This window comes from Oncorhynchus tshawytscha, linkage group LG08, assembly GCF_018296145.1.
Source record: "Oncorhynchus tshawytscha isolate Ot180627B linkage group LG08, Otsh_v2.0, whole genome shotgun sequence".
NCBI classification, from domain to species: domain Eukaryota; kingdom Metazoa; phylum Chordata; class Actinopteri; order Salmoniformes; family Salmonidae; genus Oncorhynchus; species Oncorhynchus tshawytscha.
The window spans coordinates 33,215,275-33,239,132 of record NC_056436.1 but is presented as its reverse complement, the minus strand read 5'-3'; the positions used below and the strand labels follow the sequence as shown (position 1 = coordinate 33,239,132).

The 23,858-nt window shown below is 45.4% G+C and overlaps 1 protein-coding gene across 3 annotated transcripts in view; it reads left to right on the top strand.

The window, feature by feature from the left end:
* Positions 1-23,417, top strand: part of LOC112256591 (Ral GTPase activating protein catalytic subunit alpha 2) — a 137,710-nt gene extending 114,293 nt beyond the window's left edge. For 2 of the 3 annotated variants that reach the window (XM_024429923.2, XM_024429925.2), the window contains 2 exons: positions 12,272-12,396; positions 19,847-23,417. In XM_024429923.2, coding sequence (XP_024285691.2) covers positions 12,272-12,396; positions 19,847-20,001 — 280 coding nt within the window. In that variant the 3' untranslated portion in view covers positions 20,002-23,417. Of the gene's footprint in view, positions 1-12,271; positions 12,397-17,404; positions 17,446-19,846 lie in introns of all 3 variants that reach the window. The other variant, XM_042325439.1, reaches the window with a different exon arrangement.
* Positions 23,418-23,858: the final 441 nt, after the last annotated feature.

The window sequence follows — 23,858 nt, the reverse complement described above, 5'->3', positions numbered from 1 at the left end:
CTGACTGTGAACGCTCAGACAGACTCTCGGTCGTGGTCAGTCAAAAAGTAATCTACAGTACTACTGCCAAGCGATTAGCTGTAGGTGTACCTACCATAGGAGTCTCCACGAAACTTACCATTTACAATGTACAGACCCAACGTGTGACAGAGCTCTTTCTCTCTCTCTCAATTCAAAGGGCTTTATTGGCATGGGAAACAGTAAACAAAAGGGTAATTAACAAGGGACAAATGTGTAAACATTACACTCACAAAAGTTTTAAACGAATATAGACATTTGAAATGTCTCTCTCTCTGTCCCTCTTCCCCATAATCACCTCACACATCTGGGGCTTTCCACTGGGACGAGCTTCACACCTTGGCATGCTCTGTGACACCCAGTACCGCTGGCCTGCCTGGCACTCACCGCCCAGCCCCTGTCCAATCAACACCTGCACTCTCCCTTTCTCCCTCACTCTCCTTATCACTCTCACTCCCTCTCTCTTAAGCATCTCTCTACTATACTCTGCCTGTGTAATGGCTGGTGTCTCCTTTCCTCCTCTCCACACCATTTATTTTTAGGAGATGACACCTTGACACTTTATTAATTTGAATGTCTTCATGCAATGCCATACACACCTGCCAGGACCAAATTAATGAGATATGTACATAATCCACTTTGACTAATGGATGGTGGGTGTGTAGGGGGATAGGGGTGGTACATTTAATTCAGGAGGAAGGAGTCGTGTGTGTGTGTGGTATTCCTGTTCATGCGGCACTAACATCGCTGAAGTATCAGGCCTTTTTCCCCTCTTAACGGGCCGATTATGTGACTGCTGCTAGTAAATGCGGTGGCCGCCCCCACACTCCTCTCCTCTGGAAGGTCAAGCTGATTGGGAGATTAATGGGCAGATCTGAGCGAGAGAGGGTGAGAGTGGGGGTCAAGCACCCACAGGTAGTCTACCCCGTCTCCAAACTGCGAGAGGTCATTTAGCAAGAGGACTTTTATACCAGCACGATTAACCTTGGCTCTTCATTCTCAGCAGTTACTTACTCTCTAGTGTTGTAGGAGAGACTGAATTCTCTGTGCGATTCTGTAATTACCTTGTTGGTAGAGTGTAATACTGGAGGTAATGCAAATAATAGATGGTGAAAGGTCAGTTTAAAGGATAGTGAAATGGTACCAAACCTAGTGGCTACTGACTGCTTAAATAGAGGCTAGTTGAGTGTCTCTTGGGTCAATCCTTCACATGTATCATAGCAGCTCAGTGGGGTGTGGGTAGCAGCTCGGAGCGGAGTGTGATGTGCGTACCACTCAGAACAAAGACAGTCTCTCCTCCCCATAGAGAGAGGCCAGAGCCTGGCCGCCAAGATCCTTGATCTCATTCAGGCTCCTGCCCTGGAGCCCTATGTTTCTAACCTGGCTCCCAGTCAAGTCAGGTTGAGGGGACTCTGGCCACTACATAGGCTCCCCACTGCAGGCTCTGAGTGGAGCTCATTGACCTGTATGGCTCCTGTAGTATCTTGAATAGACCAACATATCAAATCAAATCAAATCAAATTTATTTATATAGCCCTTCGTACATCAGCTGATATCTCAAAGTGCTGTACAGAAACCCAGCCTAAAACCCCAAACAGCAAGCAATGCAGGTGTAGAAGCACGGTGGCTAGGAAAAACTCCCTAGAAAGGCCAAAACCTAGGAAGAAACCTAGAGAGGAACCAGGCTATGTGGGGTGGCCAGTCCTCTTCTGGCTGTGCCGGGTGGAGATTATAACAGAACATGGCCAAGATGTTCAAATGTTCATAAATGACCAGCATGGTCGTATAATAATAAGGCAGAACAGTTGAAACTGGAGCAGCAGCACGGTCAGGTGGACTGGGGACAGCAAGGAGTCATCATGTCAGGTAGTCCTGGGGCATGGTCCTAGGGCTCAGGTCCTCCGAGAGAGAAAGAGAGAATTAGAGAATGACACTTAGATATAATTGGAGGACACAGGATGTAATCTTTACTTGTCCTTTATAGGAACTGATTTACACTGCTGTCTATCATGGAGACCAGTACTCAACTAGCTTTATTGCTCACAGAGCGGTTATCAACCTAGGACCGTTTATAGCGCCGCCTATTGGTTAGATGAGCCAGCATCATTTTTCACTCCAACACTCCTTCCCCCATAAATCTGAACTAACTCTTGGTTAGTTTAACATTTTCAGATCTAACACCTACTGTATGAGTATTCCAATAACAGTAACCATTCTCATTGTAGCTGGTAAGTCATCTCTTCACTTAGCATTAATAACATCACCTTACAGTGTGTTTCTTATATGAACTGAACAACTGATTCAATGTTTGCATTGTCATTTCACTTTTGTTTATTGGAAGCAAGGGTAGACTACCTTACTTCATAAAGGAGAAACAATTATATCCATTACTTTCCAAACTCTCCAAAATGAGCTGGAGGTTTCCTAACTCTTTGAGAGTGTCGCAATTCCCCTCTAGGTGAACCTTTGTTGGTTTCCTTAATTTAACAAGTGCCTTGTCCGTTGGTGGCCTTGGAGTACCTGTGTCCTGTGGTAACTCCTTGCCTGCTGGACTGGGCTTTGTGTTGCATGTCACTGGCTCTGCATAGTCTTGTTCCTGTCTGCTGAACAGCTGATCACCATGCCTACGTACTCCTCTACTATCCCCCACTATCACAGTGTATGAAACAGACCCAGTGAATTCTTGAACCAACCAAGTTATCCATTTAGGTCCACACCCAAAGTTCTTGGTATACACTGAGTCTCCGACTACAAAACTGCAAGCTTTTGCGTGTTTCTTATGCTAAGTTTTCTCTCCTGCTTGCTTAGTCTGCACCTTACTCTTTAGGTCTAACGTGCACCTCAACTTTCCTCCCCATCATCTCAGCCGGTAAAAGTCCAGTGGGCCGTGATGCATTGGCTAAACAACACTCTGCTCAGTTTTGTCTCCAACAAGTCACCTGCTCTCTTTTTCATTAGCTCTTTGAATGTCTGAGCGTCTCTCTCTACCAAACCATTCGACGCAGAATGGTGTGGTGCCCAAGTGACGTGTGTGATTCCATTCTTTGTCATGAACTCCTTACTGTTCTCACACACAAAGCACTGAGTATTGTCTGAAACAACAAACAATAAGACATTAACTCCCCTACCCCGTAGGGGGAGGCATCACAGGAAAGTATCAGTTATTTTCCTTCATCATAATGCACTAACACTCTGCTCGACTGGAACAGTTCTTTTGACAGTTTGAAGGCCTTTTGTTGTTGTGATCGCCAACACCATGGCGTGTCCTTCCTCAGCAGCTTGTGCATAGGAGCCAATAGTGTCGACAGATTCGGTAAGAAACTATTATAGTAGTTTAATAGGCCCAGATACGATTTCAGTTCTGTGACTGTGGTAGGCATTGGTGCGTCCTGCACCGCCTTTACTTTCTCTGGCACTGGATGCCGTCCAGTAGCGTCCACCCTGTGGCCTAGGAATGTCACTTCCTTCTCCATGAAGCTGCACTTACTCCGTTTGAAGCGTAGCCCAGCCTCATCCAGTTGCTGTAACACTCAGTCCAGTGTTCGGATGTGGTCCTGATCATTTCTTCCTGTCAGGAGAATATCATCGAGAGACACTGGGTAATCCCTTGTAGAGTCTCCTCCATAGTGCGCTGGAAGATAGCGGGACTGGAGCTGACACCGAATGGGAACTTGGCATATGTGAACAGTCCCTTGTGCGTGTTCACTGTGACATATATTTATTTGAATCTTCATCTAGCACAATCTGCTGGTAAGCATGACTCATGTCTAGTTGGTGAAATTTACCTCCTCCGGCTAAGGACGTGAACATGTCCTCCATTTTAGGAATTGGGTACTGTTCTAGTGATGACACTCTGTGTGGTGACTATAAAGTAACGGTAAACAATCTCACTGTACCGTCTGGTTTTAACACTGGGACTAACGGTGCTGCCCAGTCTGAGAACCTCACTGGTTCCATGATTTCGTTGTCCTGGCAACGATCTAACTCAGCCTCTATCTTAGTTTTCATTTCAAACAGTACTGACCTTGGTTTGAAGAAACGGGGTGTGGCATCACTTGATACATGCATCTTTGCTGTGAATCCTTTCAACGTGCCCAACTCATCGTTGAACACTTCCTCATGTTTCTTTAACACTTCCTGTAGAGCATATTTTGCTGTCAAGCATCATATTCATGGTATGCCAGTCCACATCCAACATGGTGATCCACCCTCGCCACAGCGGGTTTGGTCCTGACCCAGCTACAACTATTTGACTATTCTTTTGTGTTCAACTTTCACATTAGCTGATCCTACAATGTCCACTTTCTGTCCTGTATATGTTTTCAGAGTGATAAAACATGTACCTGGCTCTGGAACCTTTGCTTTCTTCCCTAGCCTAGCATACTCTGACTGTGACATTATTGTTATGCTACAGCCAGTATCTGTTTCTTATTTCACTTTTCATCCCATGTACTGTTAAATTTAAATAGTAACCGCAAGGTTGCAAGTTCAAACCCCCAAGCTGACAAGGTACAAATCTGTCGTTCTGCCCCTGAACAGGCAGTTAACCCACTGTTCCTAGGCAGTCATTGAAAATAAGAATTTGTTCTTAACTGACTTGCCTAGTTAAATAAAGGTTAAAAAATAAATAAAAGAATACGGTCTAAGCGGAGGTACCTTAGTAATGGTTAGTGTCCGTGTTGTGAATAGTAAACACATCCCCACGACACTCTTCCTCTTCCTATATGTCTTTCTCTCCCCCCTCGAATCGTTATAGGAGCCTTCGTGCTCATTTTGTCTGCGACTGTAATTCTGTGCTTTGTCAAATGTCCAAAATCTCCTCAGATAAAAGGCTCCGCTGTATCTTATCCTCATTACCCCACATACTAATCAGTCACGTAGCATCACTGTGAGGGTGTCTCCATAGTTACAGTCCTGTGCTAGCTTCCTTAGCTCCGCCACATTTATTTTTGTTTTTTAAATGTTGACAATTTCACAATGTGTCTTGTTGTCAAATGGTGCCGCCGATCCTACTGTGCCTGCCATCCTGTCCGTCGTCCAGTCACTGCTGCCAAAGAAAAGGCAAAGTCTTTCCTAGCTTCCCCATGTCGAAGGCTTAGCCTTTCCTAGCTAACTAGCATGCTAATATTCACTCACGGTAGTTTCACCGTCCAACTCGACCTCCGTAGTCTCCCCGAAAACTTCTGATTTTTGCCTTGTCGCCGGATGTAGTATCTTGAATACACCAATATATAATTGGAGGACACAGGATGTAATCTTTACTTGTCATTTATTAGGAACCGTTTTACACGTCTATCTATCATGGAGACCAATACTCAACATTCTTGATTGCTCACAGAACGGTTACCAACCTAGGACCGGTGATAGCGCCGCCTATTGGTTAGATGAGCCAGCATCATTTCTCACGCTATAACTGCTCCTGTCTAGCCTGTGAGAGGGAGACCTCAGGATGGGGTTTTAAAGCCCTTTTCTCCTCTGGACTCTAAACTAGTAGTGTGGAGCCACCCTTCTGTGAGGCCCTCTCAACAGATTAACCTCTTGGTGTGTCCTGAACTCTCACACTGCCAGCTCCCATCCCACAGTCTAAAATTGTGGTTTCTTTTTGCTTTGTACAATTCTCAGAGGATGAGAGGGCTGCTTTCCAGTCCTCTGGAAGTTCCACTTGAAAGAAAAGGAAATACTTGTTTTCACACTGCTATCCATTGTCTGTCCTTGTGCTGTTCTGGTGAACTAATAATCCTAGTCCTTTGGCCGGTATGAATGATAATCCCAGCGATGTATGTGTATGTCCCTCCCTACTCTGTGTGTAGAGCACTATGTGTGAGTGATGTTGTGCAAGGTAGAGGTCTGCACGGGACTGATTTCTTCATCCCTCTCCCGCCCGCTACCGAAGCTTTTCATACCGCTCCCCCTGGCTTTCTGTCAGACTCAAACATGCTACAGCAAGAACTGCTCTCGAACCCAACTGCAGTCCCGCAAAGTTATTTTAGGCGTATGTGACACAGCTCACTTGCCAGCCATGGTCCCAGCATTTGTGTGCCCTATAGACAATATCAAAATGCGTAAACATAACATACACTGGCTCTGACAATCGTCGGATGTGGCAGGGCTTGTAAATTATTACGGACTGCAAAGGGAAACCCAGCCACGAGCTGCCCAGTGACGCGAGTCTACCAGATGAGCTAAATGTCTTTAATGCTCGCTTCGAGGCAAGCAACACTGAAGCATGCATGAGAGCGCCAGCAGTTCCAGACAACCGTGTGATCACGCTCTCCGTAGCTGATGTGAGCAAGACCTTTAAACAGGTCAACATTCACAAGGCCGCGGGGCCAGACGGATTACCAGGACGTGTACCCGGAGCATGCGCAGACCAACTGGCAAGTGTCTTCACTGACATTTTCAACCTCTCCCTGACAGAGTCTGTAATACTTACATGTTTCAAGCAGACCACCATAGTCCCTGTGCCCAAAAAAAGCGAAGGTAACCTGAAATGACTACTGCCCTGTAGCACTCATGTTGATAGTCATGAAGTGCTTTGAAAGGCTGGTCATGGCTCACAACAAGACCACCATCCCGGAAACCCTAGACCCACTCCAATTTGCGTATTTCCCCAACACATTGGTTTGGTCGGCTTCCGGGTTAAGTGGGAATTGTGTCAAGATGCAGTGCGGCTTGGTTGGGTTGTGTTTCGGAGGATGCACGACTCTCGACCTTCGCCTCTCCCGAGTCCGTACGGGAGTTGCAGCGATGAGACAAGACTGTAACTTAAATCAAATCAAAGTTTATTTGTCACGTGCGACGAATACAACAGGTGTAAACCTTACAGTGAAATGCTTACTTACAAGCTCTAAACAATGGTGCCTTGTGAAGACTTACAGAAAACGTTTGACCTCTGTCATTGCCAACAAAGGGTATATAACAAAGTATTGAGAAACTTTTGTTATTGACCAAATACTTATTTTCCACCATAATTTGCAAATAAATTAATAAAAAATCCTACAATGTGATTTTCTGGATTATTTTTTTTTCATTTTGTCTGTCATAGTTGAAGTGTACCTATGATGAAAATTACAGGCCTCTCTCATCTTTTTAAGTGGGAGAACTTGCACAATTGGTGGCTGACTAAATACTTTTTTGCCCCACTGTATATGATGAACAGAGAGTAGCAGAAGTGTAGAAGGTGTTTTTTTAAACTACCAATTGGACACCACGAAATTGGGGAGAAAATAATGATGAGTGGACACTTGCACTTTCAAAAATGTGGGATTGCACCTCGACTAAGGTTGGTTGAACGTCCTCCACTTTCCATTATCAATATTTATGTACAGACACTGTAGTAAACTATAGCCTATTCCTATTTTAGTACATTTCCTTGGAAAGATAACTGCCTGTCATTCTCTGCCCGTGCATAGTCGGTCTACTCTATTTCATTGAGAACACACATATACTAGGCACTCTTGATCTCGCAAGCCCAACTAGAGAGGAAGGCTACTGGATTCTGAGAGTGTGAATAATGCAGCAAAGATGTCCTTTTCATACAATAGGTAGGCCTAGGCTAACACATACAGTCGTGGCCAAAAGTTTTGAGAATGACACAAATATTAATTTTGACAAAGTTTGCTGCTTCAGTGTCTTTAGATATTTTTGTCAGATGTTACTATGGAATACTGAAGTATAATTACAAGTGTTCATAAGTTCACAAGTGTCAAAGGCTTTTGACAATTACATGAAGTTGATGCAAAGAGTCTCTGCAATCCGCCCTGGCATGCTGTCAATTAACTTCTGGGCCACATCCTGACTGATGGCAGCCCATTCTTGCATAATCAATGCTTGGAGTTTGTCAGAATTTGTGTGTTTTTGTTTGTCCACCTGCCTCTTGAGGATTGACCACAAGTTCTCAATGGGTTTAAGCTCTGGGAAGTTTCCTGGCCATGGACCCAAAATATTGATGATTTGTTCCCCGAGCCACTTAGTTATCACTTTTGATTTAGGTGCAATCTTACTGGCAGCAATATCCTTGCCTGTGAAGACTTTTTTTGTGCAAAGCAATGATGACTGCACGTGTTTCCTTGCAGGTAACCATGGTTGACAGAGGAAGAACAATGATTTGCAAGCACCACCCTCCTTTTGAAGCTTCCAGTCTGTTATTCAAACTCAATCATCATGACAGAGTAATCTCCAGCCTTGTCTCCTCATCAACACTCACACCTGTCTTGATGAGAATCACTGACATGATGTCAGCTGGTCCTTTTGTGGCAAGGCTGAAATGCAGTGGAAATGTTTTTTGGGGATTCAGTTAATTTGCATGGCAAAGAGGGACTTTGCAATTCATCTGATCACTTTTCATAACATTCTGGAGTATATGCAAATTGCCATCATACAAACTGAGGCAGCAGACTTTGAAAATGAATATTTGTGTCATTCTCAAAACTTTTGGCCACGACTGTGGTCTTTCTGTTTTGTACAGTTTCCAAATAATCTGCGGGGAAACAAAAATGTAGCATCCCAAAGTTGTCTGTCTGAAATGCCTGATAGGGAGAGGACAGGGGCGTGGGGGATTCGCGGAGGTTCAATATAAGTCCCTCTGGACTGGGAGGGTGCAGAGAGAGACTGAGGACGGGTCCCTCTGGAGAGAGGGAGAGAGGGTGTAGGGGTCCTGGGCCAGAGCAGCCTGTTAAGAGCCATCTGAGGCCCTATTCACCTTGAACATGGCCCACTGCTGCTGCCTGACCTTGGTTTTGTTCCATAAAGGCGCTTGACCCTGGATTCCCCCTTGGCCACCCTGCCATCTGGACATTACGCTCAAACACACACACACATATGCATCATGCATTAACACATGCACGCACACGTGCACTATTGTGTGTGACCTCTGTTTCAGGGAACACACATCGGCTTGTTTATAAGAGTGCCAGAGGTGGAGGCTCCATGTGTGGTGTGTGTACAATTCACATCACCCAACAGCCACACACCGGCTTTATCTGAGCCATAAGTCACTGCCTTTTGTCCCAGTGAGCACCATGGGGGCAGAGTTAGGGGACGGGCTTTTATAGAGCTGGAGGATGACTTTTATCTACTAAATGCCTACATTATTACCATTGTCAAGTGGATTTGAAATGTGCTTTTTTTTGGGTCATAACTAATACCTTTGTGATTTCTCCTTCTCTCACAGTTTCTTTTAAAGGCTGACCTTGTTGTTGAGTGACGTCAGAGCGTTATTTTACGTTACAGGTTGTTTCCAATCTCGTCTGACTGAAGAGGTTTCTCAGTTGCTCAACGCAGCGTTCTGACACGCTTCACAGACATGATATTCCCACTCCTCTCCTCTCCCTAATGGGAATGTGCAGCTGCTTGGAACTTGGGGGAATATGCTTCTGGAAGCCTCTCGACCACTCTTTTTTTACTTAACAGTTCAACTGTGAAATGACAATTATTCTACGGATGACTTGTATTGCGTTGATACTGCGGAAACTTATTGTTGTTTTCATCCTGGCAAGGTCCCTGTAGTATAGCCTAATGGTTTTGAGTGCCAGAGGCCAACAGTAGTAGCCAGAGGCCAACAGTAGTAGCCAGAGGCCAACAGTAGTAGCCAGAGGCCAACAGTAGTAGCCAGAGGCCAACAGTAGTAGCCAGAGGCCAACAGTAGTAGCCAGAGGCCAACAGTAGTAGCCAGAGGCCAACAGTAGTAGCCAGAGGCCAACAGTAGTAGCCAGAGGCCAACAGTAGTAGCCAGAGGCCAACAGTAGTAGCCAGAGGCCAACAGTAGTAGCCAGAGGCCAACAGTAGTAGCCAGAGGCCAACAGTAGTAGCCAGAGGCCAACAGTAGTAGCCAGAGGCCAACAGTAGTAGCCAGAGGCCAACAGTAGTAGCCAGAGGCCAACAGTAGTAGCCAGAGGCCAACAGTAGTAGCCAGAGGCCAACAGTAGTAGCCAGAGGCCAACAGTAGTAGCCAGAGGCCAACAGTAGTAGCCAGAGGCCAACAGTAGTAGCCAGAGGCCAACAGTAGTAGCCAGAGGCCAACAGTAGTAGCCAGGTACATTATCAGTAAATGATAAATAACATACCAACATAGCCATCTCTCGGGTAATGGCCATTCCACCTGAAGAGGTAATTCCTTAAAAGATATGTGTTGCCACAGAGAGAGAGAGACCGCATGTTTGTCGCCCAGGGAAGGGTCAGTGGGTTTGGCGAATGCGACGTGGACATGCTTTTTCCGTCGTCGTCCTTTGATTTAATTACTGGGTGCTAGGCAAGCAGGAACAGCTTTTGTGCACATGTAGGGGAACATCCTGTACCAAGCCTATAGTCATTAGTGACAGAGACAGAGGGAGGGGACAACCATAGAAATAGAGTCTCTAGTTCAACATTACCACTCACCTTGTATCTGAGCTTTTCTAGGGATATCTGTGCTACAAGATTCAAATCCGCAGAAGCCGTGCATTTACTGATTGCACTCAGTCGATTCTCTTTCCTGATCTCTCTCTCTCCCCGTTGGTTATAGTGGGTAGAGGAATCGACAGAGTGTAGGAGAGGTGTGTGTCAGAGGAGAGTGTAGGGCCACCCCAGCTGGAGTCAATATTTGCTCTAAGAATCTCAGTAATAGGCCGGGACACAGTCATCTGCATCTCTGATAATGGACAACCATATGGCTCTGTTGGCTCAGTGGACTGGAGTTCTCTCGCTCGTTCGCTCTCTCTCTCTCGATTTACAGATTTTCTCTCCCCCCCCCTCCCACGTACATTCATAAAACCCGGGATTTGACCCGTCACATTGTGCTGTGACCTGGGTTGCCATGGCAGCAAAGTCTGTGATGTTCTCTATTGTGTCCCCACTCCTGGTTGAATCAGCGGGATCTGGAGGCAGGTAAAAGATCACTGTGCAGCCTCACAGCTATCTTTACTGGCAGCCTCACACACAGCTCAGGTGATCTTAACCCATGCCCTTGTGTTGCCCATACTCCGTGGATTTAGAACAGACTTGCTGCACCAATGAAGCTTATCTCCCTCTCTTTCTCCATGCCGCTCTCCCACCGTGTGGTGAGCAGCTTGCCTGTCCTCAGGCTGGCCCAGGCCCTAGGCTCAGGTGCCCGTCAGCCCCAGTTTGAAACGGCTGCCTTTCAGCCATTCGTCATGCCTGCCTCAACCCCTGCTGTGCCAGCATGTGCCCAGTCCATTCCATTTTAGCCAACCCAGCTTAGTCCAGCCCATACACATTCCCAGTAACATCCACTACCAGTGCCAGCCCTTCTTCTCACCAACACTCTACCAGAGCAGAGGGGCCCTAGCAACAGCCTAGCAACACTTACTACAAGCAGCAGTCTGTTAATGAGAGCGGAATGAGGCCAGCAGGTTCCTGGAGTCGGGGGCTGTAGTAGATGCCTGTTTGGGTCGACTCTTGACGTGGTGACTGAATAGCCATATGTTAGGTGCAGTTATTTAGAAGGAAAGACAGAAACCTACAGCTAGCATAGTTTGTGACATTCTAACACACACACACACAGAGAGCAGCATTTTGAGCCCTTTTTTGTTATTCTGTTATGTTCTATCCTGACTGTCTGTATCCATCCTGCACCATATTCCCAGGTTGCTCTCCCTGCCTGCCACTCTGAATTTGAAATGTCTACAATTTTCTCCCTGACGGGTTGGAGAAGTGCCAGGGTGGGAGGGATGTCCGAAAGCATCTCTCCTCCTCCAGCAGGGGTTCTATTAGAGTGCCCAAGGGTTTTTATTTGATATTACCTTTATTTAACTAGGCAAGTCAGTTAAGAACAAATTCTTATTTTCAATGACGGCCTAGGAACAGTGGGTTAACTGCCTTGTTCAGGGGCAGAACGGCAGATTTTTACCTCGTCCTCTCAGGGATTCGATCTTGCAACCTTTCGGTTACTGGTCCTATGCTCTAACCACTAGGCCAAGGAGAGGCGAGAGGTTCATGCCTGTAGTGTTTTTATTTGGTGACTGCGTTCCCATTTGTGGCTGCGTGGCCAGGCTGAGTGTCCTCTCCAACGGTCTGGTTATTGCTACTCCTCTGTCTACTCATGCTGCCTTTTGTCTGTGTCTGCTACTGTTGTTGGTCAGAGAGGCTCATTTCTCTATTATGTGATGGTGCGATGGGTTTTCTTCACCAGTTGTTTTGTCTTGATTGACTAAGTTCCTGTATTGATGAATTTAGCACTTTTGTTTCGATTTCATTGGGCTGTAAATTATCCGTTTTCTTGGTCTCTTCCTCTGGTTTTACTTAACCCTGACCCCAGCTATGAGGAGCGGGCGCTGTACCTGGAGGCCATCGTGCAGAACCACCGGGAGGTCATGACCTTTGAGGACTTTGCCTCGCAGGTCTTCTCCCCTTCACCCAGCTACTACCCAATGAGTGGGACAGGTAAGAATCCCATGCGCTCCTCCTCTCTTCTTCCACTTCCTCCTTTCTTCCTCCACAGCAGCACACCTGTTAGCCCTCTTCAGGCCCCTCCATCTCTGTTTCCTGGTCCTTGTCTCCTCACACCCACACTCTGATGAATATCAATGGCAACAGGGCCAATCTCTCTCCACTGTCTGAGCAGCAGCATCAAAGACCTCACCCGTGGCTCAACAACTTAGTTGGGCCCTGCTCCTTGTCTCACTGTGTACTGTTTCATCTCACCTCCTCTTTTCCGGTTTTTATCTCCCTCTCATTTAATGAGCCTGATCGAAATATACATATGACATGATTGAATGTGGGTCAAGCAAAGTGTATGTGATCGGACTCTTCTTATCGGAGCCTCCGTCCCCGTATCAGAGATGTGTAGTAACGAACAGTCGAGGGTGAACACTGGGCTCACACTGCTGTCCTCCCTCTCCTCAGAAGGAGGAGAGGGAGGGGGACTTCACTAAACAATGTCTCCTCGTCCTGTCCTGCCTGGCCTAGATCTGATGGGTCTATAACAACAACAACACCACTAGCATCCAATCGATACAGCAATGATAAAACTGGACACTTGTGCTGTTCTACTTTGTGATAACTGAATCTGTTATTGCGTGTGTCTGGTCTACGTGTGTGTGTGGGGGGGGGGGTCCAGATCTCAGCGAGCAGCCCCAGAAGGCAGGGTTGATAAGCAGACTGGCGGAGGCAGGGGGTAGCAGGTCTATTAACATAATTACAGTCTGCTCCCTTTACTGCAGAGGTGGACAGGAGCCCCAACCACACCTGCACACTGTTTTTATTTGTTTATCTGTATTGTTGTCTATCAATAGTTCACTTTGGTGCAAATAAATATTTTCTAAAATAAAAGAAGTCCCAAACTGATCTCTATTGACCTTTTTATCATCCAGAATACTAAACAGGGACTATTCCTCGGGGAGAGGGAGGAAGTGGGAGGGAGCGATAGAAAGGCAGAGGTAAACAGAAAGGGAGAGATTGAACCAGCGAGAGAGAGTGATGGAGAAAAGACATGTAATTACCCAGCGCCGGGTCATGTCTATCCTCTGCTGTTGTGGGTTATTTCAGCAGTGGGCTCTTCTGTAGTGGGGCAGGAGTAGGATACCTGGTTGGCTCCTCATTGGGATTATGGGAGCAGAGGCCAGACAATAAACCATTATTTTCTCATATTGTTAAATAAGGATTGGTTTCACAGTATTGTGCATCAGCTGTGTCTGCTGAGAGCAGCCAACAGCAAGACTTAATATACTAACCCTCTTTAATGCAGTGGAAATATAGAAATAAATGGGCAAACATCATTTTTGGGCTATTGCTTCTGTTTGTGTGTCCATGTAAAAGTGTGTGTGGTGTATGCATACATTTGTGTGTGTCCAGGATTTAGGCTTTTGTCCACAGTGGGTTTGTAATCAGCTGGCCCTCTGCATCAACTGTTTCTTGGCACAGCTCCACGCCACAGAGATGCAGGGCAATTTCAGGACTCATTCTTGGTCTGCATGCGGTCTTCACCTGGTAATCTTTTAAACAAGGGGGAGGTTAAGTCCTAGTAGTACACGCACACGCATACGGGCGGCAGGTAGCCTAGTGGTTAGGGCATTGGACCAGTAACCGAAAGGTTGCGAGATCGACTCCCCGAGCTGACAAGGTAAAAATCTGTCGTTCTGCCCCTGAACAAGGCCGTTAATTAACCCACTGTTCCTAGGCCGTCATTGAAAATAAGAATGTGTTCTTAACTGACTAGTTAAATAAAGGTCAAATAAAAATGAACACACACATACACACAGGTCTTGCAGCTTCATCCAGTGATAAACCAGGCATTCCCTTCTTTTCTGAGAAGTTGTTTTGAAATGGTAGTTTTTTTGTCACCATATTTTCATGTATTTCTAGCAGTAGTGTGGATAATGTGCAACACATTTATATTCATAACATACGGCATGTTTATGTCCTGTGTATGGTTCTATGCATCAACAGGTGGTCACTAATATATCCTCACAACAGCCTCCTTTAGTTTTCTCCCTGTTAGTGTATCGTTGCTGTGTACTACCCTCTAATACAAGGTTCCCTATTTTATTTGGCCCACCAAGTTTTTGAACAAGGAAAAACAACATATTGTTGGACATAAGACCGTTAAAAACACCAGCAAATCTGCTCCAAGTGATTTTAATCTAGGAAATCTGCCCCAAAGTATTCTCACACATAATAGAGCGATATAAGTGATCGTACAGAAATGTAAGGTTTGAAATGAATGTTTCGGTCATATCTGTTTCAGCATACACTGAGTGTACAAAACATTATGAACAGCTGCTCTGTCTATGACAGGCTGACCAGGTGAATTCAGATCAAAGCTATGATCCCTTATTGATGTCACCTGTTAAATCCACTTCAAATCAGTGTAGATGAAGAAGGGACGGGGTTAAAGAAGGATTCTTAGGTCTTGAGACATGGATTGTGTCTGTGTGCCGTTGAGGGTGAATGGGCAAGACAAAAGATTTAAGTGCCTCTGAACGGGTAGTAGTAGGTGCCTGGCTCACTGGTTTGAGTGTGTCAAGAACTGCAACGCTGCTGGGTTTTTCCACACTCAACAGTTTCCTGTGTGTATCAAGAATGATCCACCACCCAAAGAACATCCAGCCAACTTGATACAATTGTGGGAAGCATTAGAGTCAACGTGGGCCAACATCCCTGTGGAACGCTTTCAACACCTTGTAGAGTCCATACCTCGGCGAATTGTGGCTGTTCTGTTTAGGTGTTCCTAATGTTTTGTGCACACAGTGTATATGTTCTTGCGGGCGATTGACAAATGATTTGTAATTAGGTTCTGGCCCCCTGATCGTGCGTTTTAAGAGGAAATCGTCCCGCAGCTGAATCTATTGTGGTGCTTATCGTTCCATATGCTGCTGCAGTGTGTGTGCTTGTCAATACTCCTGCTTTGGCTCATTGCTCCACTAACATGTCATCCATGATGGGCAGCGTGCAGGTTTTGATCGGGGATGGTTTGGGACGTGGAGTACCCCTGGGCCAAGCTGGATGCCCATTGTCTACCCTCCACCAGCAACATTAACCTGTCCTTCACCCCTAACCCCACAGCTACGCCATCTCAGTGAACCTCAATCACCCCCCCCCATCTTCCTCCTCCTGCATGACCCATCTTATAACACACAGTAGATTGCTGTCATCCTCCGCACTGAGGGTCTGCAATGTCACTCATTAGAGGGTTGTGCTCTGTCTGTCTGGATTTGGATTCATGTGGTTTGAGTGTTTGTTGGCATGTTGGTTTGCCTATGGACTGTGCATTTTCCTGTGGAGTTCTACACTGGCTGCAATACATGTGAAGTTGGAGTTACACATGATTATTCAACGGGTTGAATAAATGTGGATTTTAAAAGAGGTAAACAACTTCTCTCATGAGACCCAGCTGCTAATGGATTCTAACTGAAGAGCTCTCAACTCCCCAGAGTCTAGACAGGCCTCCCTCTCTCACCCTTAAACCACTGTCTGTCTGGAGACAACAGCTCTTCACCTGCTTTCCTCGTCTACCTCTGCTTTAACTGCATCGGTTGGCTACTGAAGAGCCTCTAGCTTTCACCATGTGTCAGAGAGGTCAACCTGGTCGGTGGTTTTTGTTTGTTCGCGGGACAGCACGCTGTATATACTTCAGTGCAGATTAATTGTGTTATCATATACACATACACAAGCACTGTTTCATTAGTATGTGGTATATTTAAGCACTAAGGCATGAGGGGCTGTTGTATATGGCCAATATACCACAGCTAAGGGCTGTTCTTAAGCACGACGCATAGCGGAGTGCCTGGATACAGACCTTAGCCGTGGTATATTGACAATATAGCACAAACCCCTGAGGTGCCTTATTGCTATTATAACCTGGTTACCAATGTAATTGAGCAGTAAAAATACATGTCTTGTCATACCTGTGGTATACGGTCTGATATTCCACGGCTCTCAGCCAATCAGCATTCAGGGCTGGAACCACCCGGTTTATAATGACTTGTAAAACACAGATATGGTAATATGCCTTTTTTTCCATCTAACACTGATCTCTATCTCATGGTGTTTAACTGGTTCAGGAGCTTTTCACATAATTCGGCCCAACATATTCTTATTTTATAATATCAGTCATACCAACCTATGCAATGTAAAGTTACATAAATCATTTACCAATCAAGAGCACCCAAGAGACTCCAACACAAAAGTGGACGTCTCGCTGTCTGATAATGCTGCCGTCTCTTAACATATTAAATGTCTTATTGGATGCGTCCTGTTTCCTTGTTTCTTGTATGACTGTGATCCTCACTGTGACAATAACTAACCACACAGGCTTCCTGAATGTCCCCCTCACCTCCCTCCCTGACTGTCGGTCTACAGCAGGGCTGTGTTGTGGTGACTGTCTGTCGGTCTACAGCAGGGCTGTGTTGTGGTGACTGTCTGTCGGTCTACAGCAGGGCTGTGTTGTGGTGACTGTCTGTCGGTCTACAGCAGGGCTGTGTTGTGGTGACTGTGTTGTGGTGACTGTCTGGTCTACAGCAGGGCTGTGTTGTGGTGACTGTCTGTCGGTCTACAGCAGGGCTGTGTTGTGGTGACTGTCTGTCGGTCTACAGCAGGGCTGTGTTGTGGTGACTGTCTGTCGGTCTACAGCAGGGCTGTGTTGTGGTGACTGTCTGTCGGTCTACAGCAGGGCTGTGTTGTGGTGACTGTCTGTCGGTCTACAGCAGGGCTGTGTTGTGGTGACTGTGACTGTCTGGGTCTACAGCAGGGCTGTGTTGTGGTGACTGTCTGTCGGTCTACAGCAGGGCTGTGTTGTGGTGACTGTCTGTCGGTCTACAGCAGGGCTGTGTTGTGGTGACTGTCTGTCGGTCTACAGCAGGGCTGTGTTGTGGTGACTGTCTGTCGGTCTACAGCAGGGCTGTGTTGTGGTGACTGTCTTAATGTGACGCTCTACTGTCTGTTTTTCTTTTAGATTAAAACATGTTAAAGGTGTCATTACAGTAATTGAACAAGGTAAGCACCGGCCGGAAGCTTGTGTCGCCCTAAGAGCCTACCCTCGCTCACCCGTTCACTCATCTCTGGTTTCTCCTTTATTTGGTACTAACACGCTTTATTTACCCAACTACCGCTTTTTAAAGGAACGTTAACATCAAGTTGTATGGGGGGTTGATATGACGTTATATGGGGATTGTGTTCTCTATTTATCCAGGCGGTAATTGCAAGTGACGCTGCACGGTTTGGGACAATTAGCACCTCAGTAGTAGCATGAGCAACACAGCCACTCTTCTCTCTGGCTAAGCTTCTGCATGTCACGCCTTTATATTTATCTCCCCAGCGCTGTTTCTCTCCCCTGTTCGCCTGGGGCAGAATGTGATACTAACACCTGCCCTACTGGAAGAAAACGTCTGTCATTTAAGCTTTTTTTTAAATGCTGCAGGGGACCGATGGGGATGAGGCCCATTTATGTCCTTGTTTTTTTTTTGGGGGGGGTTTGTCTCTCTCCTTTTATCTTTCTCTCTCTTTCTTTCTCTTTCTTTTTCTTTCTATGAAAGGATCTCTGATTAAAGGCACCCTGTGCAGGTCTCTGCCCCATCATGGCCTCTCTCAGGATAGTTGTTAAAGAGATAATTCAGGATTTTGGCAATAAAGCGCTTTATCTACTTCCCCAGAGTCAGATGAACTCGTGGAGACCAGTTTTATGTCTCAGCAGGTAGTTTAAAGGAAGTTACTAACTAACGGTAGCACAATTGCTAACTGGCATTAGCACAAGGACTGGACGTCTATGGAAACTGCTAGCATGCTAGTAGATATTGCAACGACTGGAAGTCCAAAGTGCTGCAATTTGAACCAAGCATGAGTGTGTTGTTAATGGGTATTAAACCGAGCACTCAATCTATAGAGGTGTCCATTGCATGGGTGGGTTCTAGGTAGCATGCTGGTGGGCTAGTAAATGTAACGTCTGTGTGGAGGCCTTTACCTGAGAGGGTTAACTTATCTGTGGCCCAGCGGGCCACTTCCCTCCCCATTATCCAACAACTCTACGAGAGGGTGGGGCGTGGCAGGGCCAGCGGGGAAGTTCAAGTGGTGGAATGGTCAAAGTGGAAGCTAGTGGAATTCTGGAGTTGGAAGTGGGGCTGCAGGGTTGGACTTGGTTTAGGCCTGCCCCTACGTCGACTCACAGCCCTCCTCTGTTCTTTTCACATGCATCATGAAGATCCATTCTGCTAACACACCCACCCACCCACACACACCCTTAACCCCTCCCCCTCTGACTGAGTGGAAGTCAGGGATGCTTGTGTCCGCTGGGCTGAGTGTCTGTTACTGCAGCCATCTGCTGTCCCTTTTAGCTGCAGGAACTTGAGATGCTTCAGAAAGATGGAGAGAAAAAAGTGGAGGAAAGAAAATAGGCAACCAGATGCCATCTTGGCCAAAGCAGGAAAGTTGTTTAAACTTGAGGCATCGCTAAGATGCGTTGGGGGGTGTACGCAAAATATGTTTGCTCTTACCGGCCTCCCCCTCACATTTCACTGCTTGCAGCCTGTAACCATTTTTATTTTGTATTTATTTAACCTTTACTTAACTAGGCAAGTCAGTTAAGAACAAATTCTTATTTACAAAGATGGCCTACCCCGGCCAGACCCTAACCTGGACGACGCTGGGCCAATTGTGCACCGCCCTATGGGATTCCCAATCATGGCCGGCAGCCTGGAATTGAACCAGGGTCTGTAGTGACCCCTCTAGCACTGAGATACAGTGCTTTTAGACCGCTGCACCACTCGGGAGCCCCGATCCACATTGTTGAACAAAAGGCGTCTCTCCACATGCTTGCGACATGCCTGTCCAGTTAACATAATGTTCCATTCACTTTTTACAATACACCATTATAAAACTTGAACAATCTGTCACATCCTCTTTATGCTGAACAGCGAAGGCAATTTTATTCTTAGGACCATGTGGTTTAAAATAGATTAAGTTTTTTTCCCCTACTCATGCAAGCATCTGCCCTCCCAAACCCAAAGTGTTGGGAGAAATATCCAGCTTCTCTCCCCTAGTAGCCTCTAGTCTAGCCAGTCAAAGCACGTGATGAAAGAATGGTGAACATTGCATCTGATTGTGTATATAGCTTGATCTAGTCCACACACGTGCCACTTTGCAAACTGTGAGGAATTAAAGGTTCAAATCAATCTATACGCCTGTTTCTGTTTTGTTTTGGTATTATACATTTAACCTTAGAGGGAGTAAGCTGTTTGGGGTGTCTGCTTTGGGGGACGGGGAGCGATGACATGCATGGCAGTCAGAACATGGAGTATGCCAGTCTTATCAGCGCTATGTTATCCTGCCACGTCTCACCACTTCTCTCCATCTTTCTCCCCCATTCTATCCCTTCTCTCATCCCCTCCCTCTCTCTCTCCAGGCTCTCTCAGCGGCAGCACGAGTGCTGAGCTCAGTGTTTCTTTAGGAACGGACCAGGCGGACCAGGTCTCCCCCACGATTCCCCGTGCCACAAAGAACAGAGTTTCCGGAAAACTCCGCCGATCAGCCAGCGCCATAAGCAAATCTTCCAACTGAGCTCTCTCGCCCGACCCACCTCCCAAACCTTCCCTGCTTCGTCTTTACTACAGGTCCTGCTGTGAAACCTCATACCTTAACCCCTCATGACTGCAGTTTGGGTGTGTGCGTTGTTTGTTTTATATCTCGTTTAAAAATATAACTGGAGCATATTGCAATGTTTTATTTATGTGGCAGTTATTGATACTTTGATACATTTCCAATTGTTTTACTGTTCAACTGCATATTTGACCTGAAGAAAAGATTTAAGCTATTCAAGTTTGTTCGGATGTTGCTGCATTTTCTGAAAGAATCTGATTAATATCACTTGTCAGTCAGTACAGCGATTAAATATAGACAAGGAATTGACTGAACAATCATGTCTGGTGGCTTAAAGTCCACATATCATCAACATTTCAAAATTCCCTTTATATGTCACAACAAGGATCTCTATGGTTGTGACATAGAAAAGGAATATGATCACCCATATGCATTTTGGTAAAGGTCTTTCCACAAAATGAGTTCCTTTTGTACCCCCAAGTAGAAATTGTGCACCAATATTGAATTTTAAAAGCCTCTTATATTAAATGAAGTGCTCTTTAAAAGACTCCACATGGAGAATTCAATAAATCTGTTTTTCTTTCATGAATAAAGACTTGCTGAAGTGCCAAAATGCAGCGTTTTGACATTTCCCTCTGACTTTTCGGAAGATGTTAACCCACTTAACCCCCAAATTCCTCCAAGTCTTGCTTTAACAAAGTAATTCCCTCATTTTAAGGTCAACCCTGCTATGTGAACTTTTACTATAATGTACTAGTAATAATTTTTTCAAAAGAAACGTTGAACATCTCATAGTAAAATCCTAGTGTAAAAGCAGGTTCTTGATGAGCTGGTTATCTTTTTGCCTAATTTGTGGTGGAGAACTGAGCGGGTCGAGCATAACACATTAACCCTGTTACTCATAGATAGACAGGCTAGAAATGTTTTTAATTTTATTTCTAAAATGGTGAAGCTACATTCAATTGCCCCTCCCTGTCCCTGAACACAAGCTTCCAATCCCCCTGTCGCAAGTGGAATTATGGCGGATTTAAGAATTTTATTATCATTATTTTATTTAACCTTTTATTTAACTAGGCAAGTCAGTTAAGAGCAAATTCTTATTTACATTGACGGCCTAGGAACAGTGGGTTGACTGGTCTAGGAACAGTGGGTTGACTGCCTTGTTCAGGGTGAAATCATCAACCCTGTTACTTTTTTTTGGCACTTAATAGGCACTTAAGCTTTTTATTTAACCTCTTGAGATGGTAAAACCTGTTTTTTATTAAGTTGAACATGTGTTCTTTATGAACACATGTTAAATGTTAAAATTATATGAAATAAAACGTATTTTTCTTCACCAAGTTACACTACCCAAAAGGGACTCATTTCATGGTTTTCCCATCTCATGCCCCCCGGTGCGATTCTGCTCTGTAAATCACTGATGATACTCTTGCTGCTGACAGGATAGGATCATATTTAAGTGTGTTGTTTTGTCCTTGGCCTTGAGCCATGGAAGCCTGTGTGTCTGTTTGGACCATACTCATCCTCATGTTGTGGAGAGGTGGAAGGGCTGACATAGGAGGTGCTGCTCTAGCATAATGCTGCACCACACCACACACTTCCTGGTTACGGAGGGCTGTGAGCCAATGCAGTAGGAGTCTGTTTTTAATAGTTATGAACCTGGAGTGGACAATCAATGATGTCTTTCCAACCCCGAGGTGAATCGAAACTTGTGTTGGGTTTTTTATCGCTGTAAGGACCTTTTTAAATGGATTCTGATGGATTTTTGTCTTCCTTTGATTTATGCAACTCTGCTGGAAGTGAGAAAAGACTGCATTTCTAATTGTTTAGTGATGTTACCCTGTGTAGGATTGTTTAACCTGGGTTCATAACCTGTAATCCAGTAACTTCCATCTGGCTCTTCCTCTGCCATTGTTCTCTCATGTTGTAAAGTTAAGAATGACATTCCAATGTTCCTACAGATGAACTTTTGCACTCACTGTCGTTGATAAACTAGCAATGAATGTGTATTTTCTCTTTATTCTTGGATGTAAATAGCTTTATTTGATGTTTGTGGTGTTGTATAATGTATACATGTGTTGTTTTAGAGGAAAACGCCACCAGAGCCTCAGGTGAATCTTAACTCCATGCACTGGTGTGTGTCTGTATGGCTGTGTGTATTTGTGAAGGAGCTTCTCACAGTGCCTGTGTAATGTCTGTCCACCAAGATCCATTCCAAGACCCCCACCACTGTAAACCACTGTTAGACATCATTGGATTTATTTTGTGTCTGTTCATTGCAAGAGCAAAACGGCTAGCCTTGCCTTCCTGTCTCATGTCTTTGTTCTAGAGGGAGAGACTGTTTTTTCCCCCTGTGTGACTGTAAAGGTCAGCGTCTTGTCCTCCCCGTCCTCACACGTTTTATATGAACAGATTGACTGGGTTTGGCCCACTTTTGTTTCGTCTTTATTTGAGGTGCTCTGTTCTCCTTTCTCTCTGAATTGGAATCAAATGGCACCTACTCCTCCTATTTCCCATGATGAACCCCGAGTAACCTCGTGAGGCCACAGTGGAGGGGTGGGGGGCTGGGGAGTTAGAAGGCATACCAGCGCTGTACTCTGGCGACCCTCTTAGCAACAGGCAGGCTGGCGCTATGCTACTCACGCTGCCTCCTTCGCCACAACCTGCGCCTTTGGGTTGCCATGGGAGCCAGGTGTTACGCACACATTATGCAGGGTTCCATCAGAGCTGCATCCCTGTCTGTTGCACTACTTTGCCTTACCTGTACATCCTCTCTTTCATTTTGTTCTCTCTCTTTTTTTGTGTCCCTTTCTTTCCCAAGCACTGATTAATAACATAGGAGGCATGAACGGAGAGTTCGTTCAGAGATAATGAAGTCCATTTTGTGAATTTGAAGAATGTATGTAAATACTGACCTGAGTCAGATCAATGCTTTCACCTTCCCAGTAGCCACTGTAAAGAACTACCCAGCTCTTTTTACCAGTCTTCTTATGGAGTCTAGATTGTAGATTAGATGTTGTGGATGGGATCCCTGTTATATATGGGAGTAAATGGGCGTAAGGTTTGATTTGACCAGGGCAAGGATTGTGTCTTACTCAAGACTGGTTCAACTCATGTGAAGCAACAGAGTTAGTGTTAATTCTAGGTTTTGGTTTAGGAATCCTGTACATTGTGTCAAATCGAGGGTTTTAGTCCTTTACCATAAATATATTAATGCCTGTAATATAATATTTGTATAAGAGGAAGAGGGGGAAAAGGCTTGAAGATTTCATCATTACTTGTTAACATATCAAACTGTTTTTAATGACTGAAGTCATGCTATCTTTATTAGAAATGTGAAAATCAAAAACATTTCATTAAATCAATTTGAAATCCTATGTGTTCTCTGTGTTATTTGTATGGGTCTATTGATCTGAATGTTTTTTTCATAGCAGTGGTGCGGAAGTAGAGAAAGTAAATTCAACCTTTTCCTTTAAAACTGTCATTGCAGAGATGGTTACTACCTAACCCTGTCACAGTAACGCCTATCCTCCATGAATCATCTCGTGAGAATCTGCTGCTTTGGCTGCAGTGACAGGTTGACTGTAACCTCTGGCTTTGGGGGAAGGGGGGTCGATGGGGTGTAGGGGTGACTTGATGGTGCTGTTGTCTTGGTTTTTCAACCCTGGCCCAGAAGCAGCAGCCGGGGTAACCTGACCCCCTTCCCATCTGTTCCCCTGCTGCTCCAGGAGAGGAGGCTGGGATAATGGGCCCCCACCGAAGGTACAGGTGCAAAGTCTACAGCACCTAGCCAACACTGCGAGGACTGTTACTTGTTA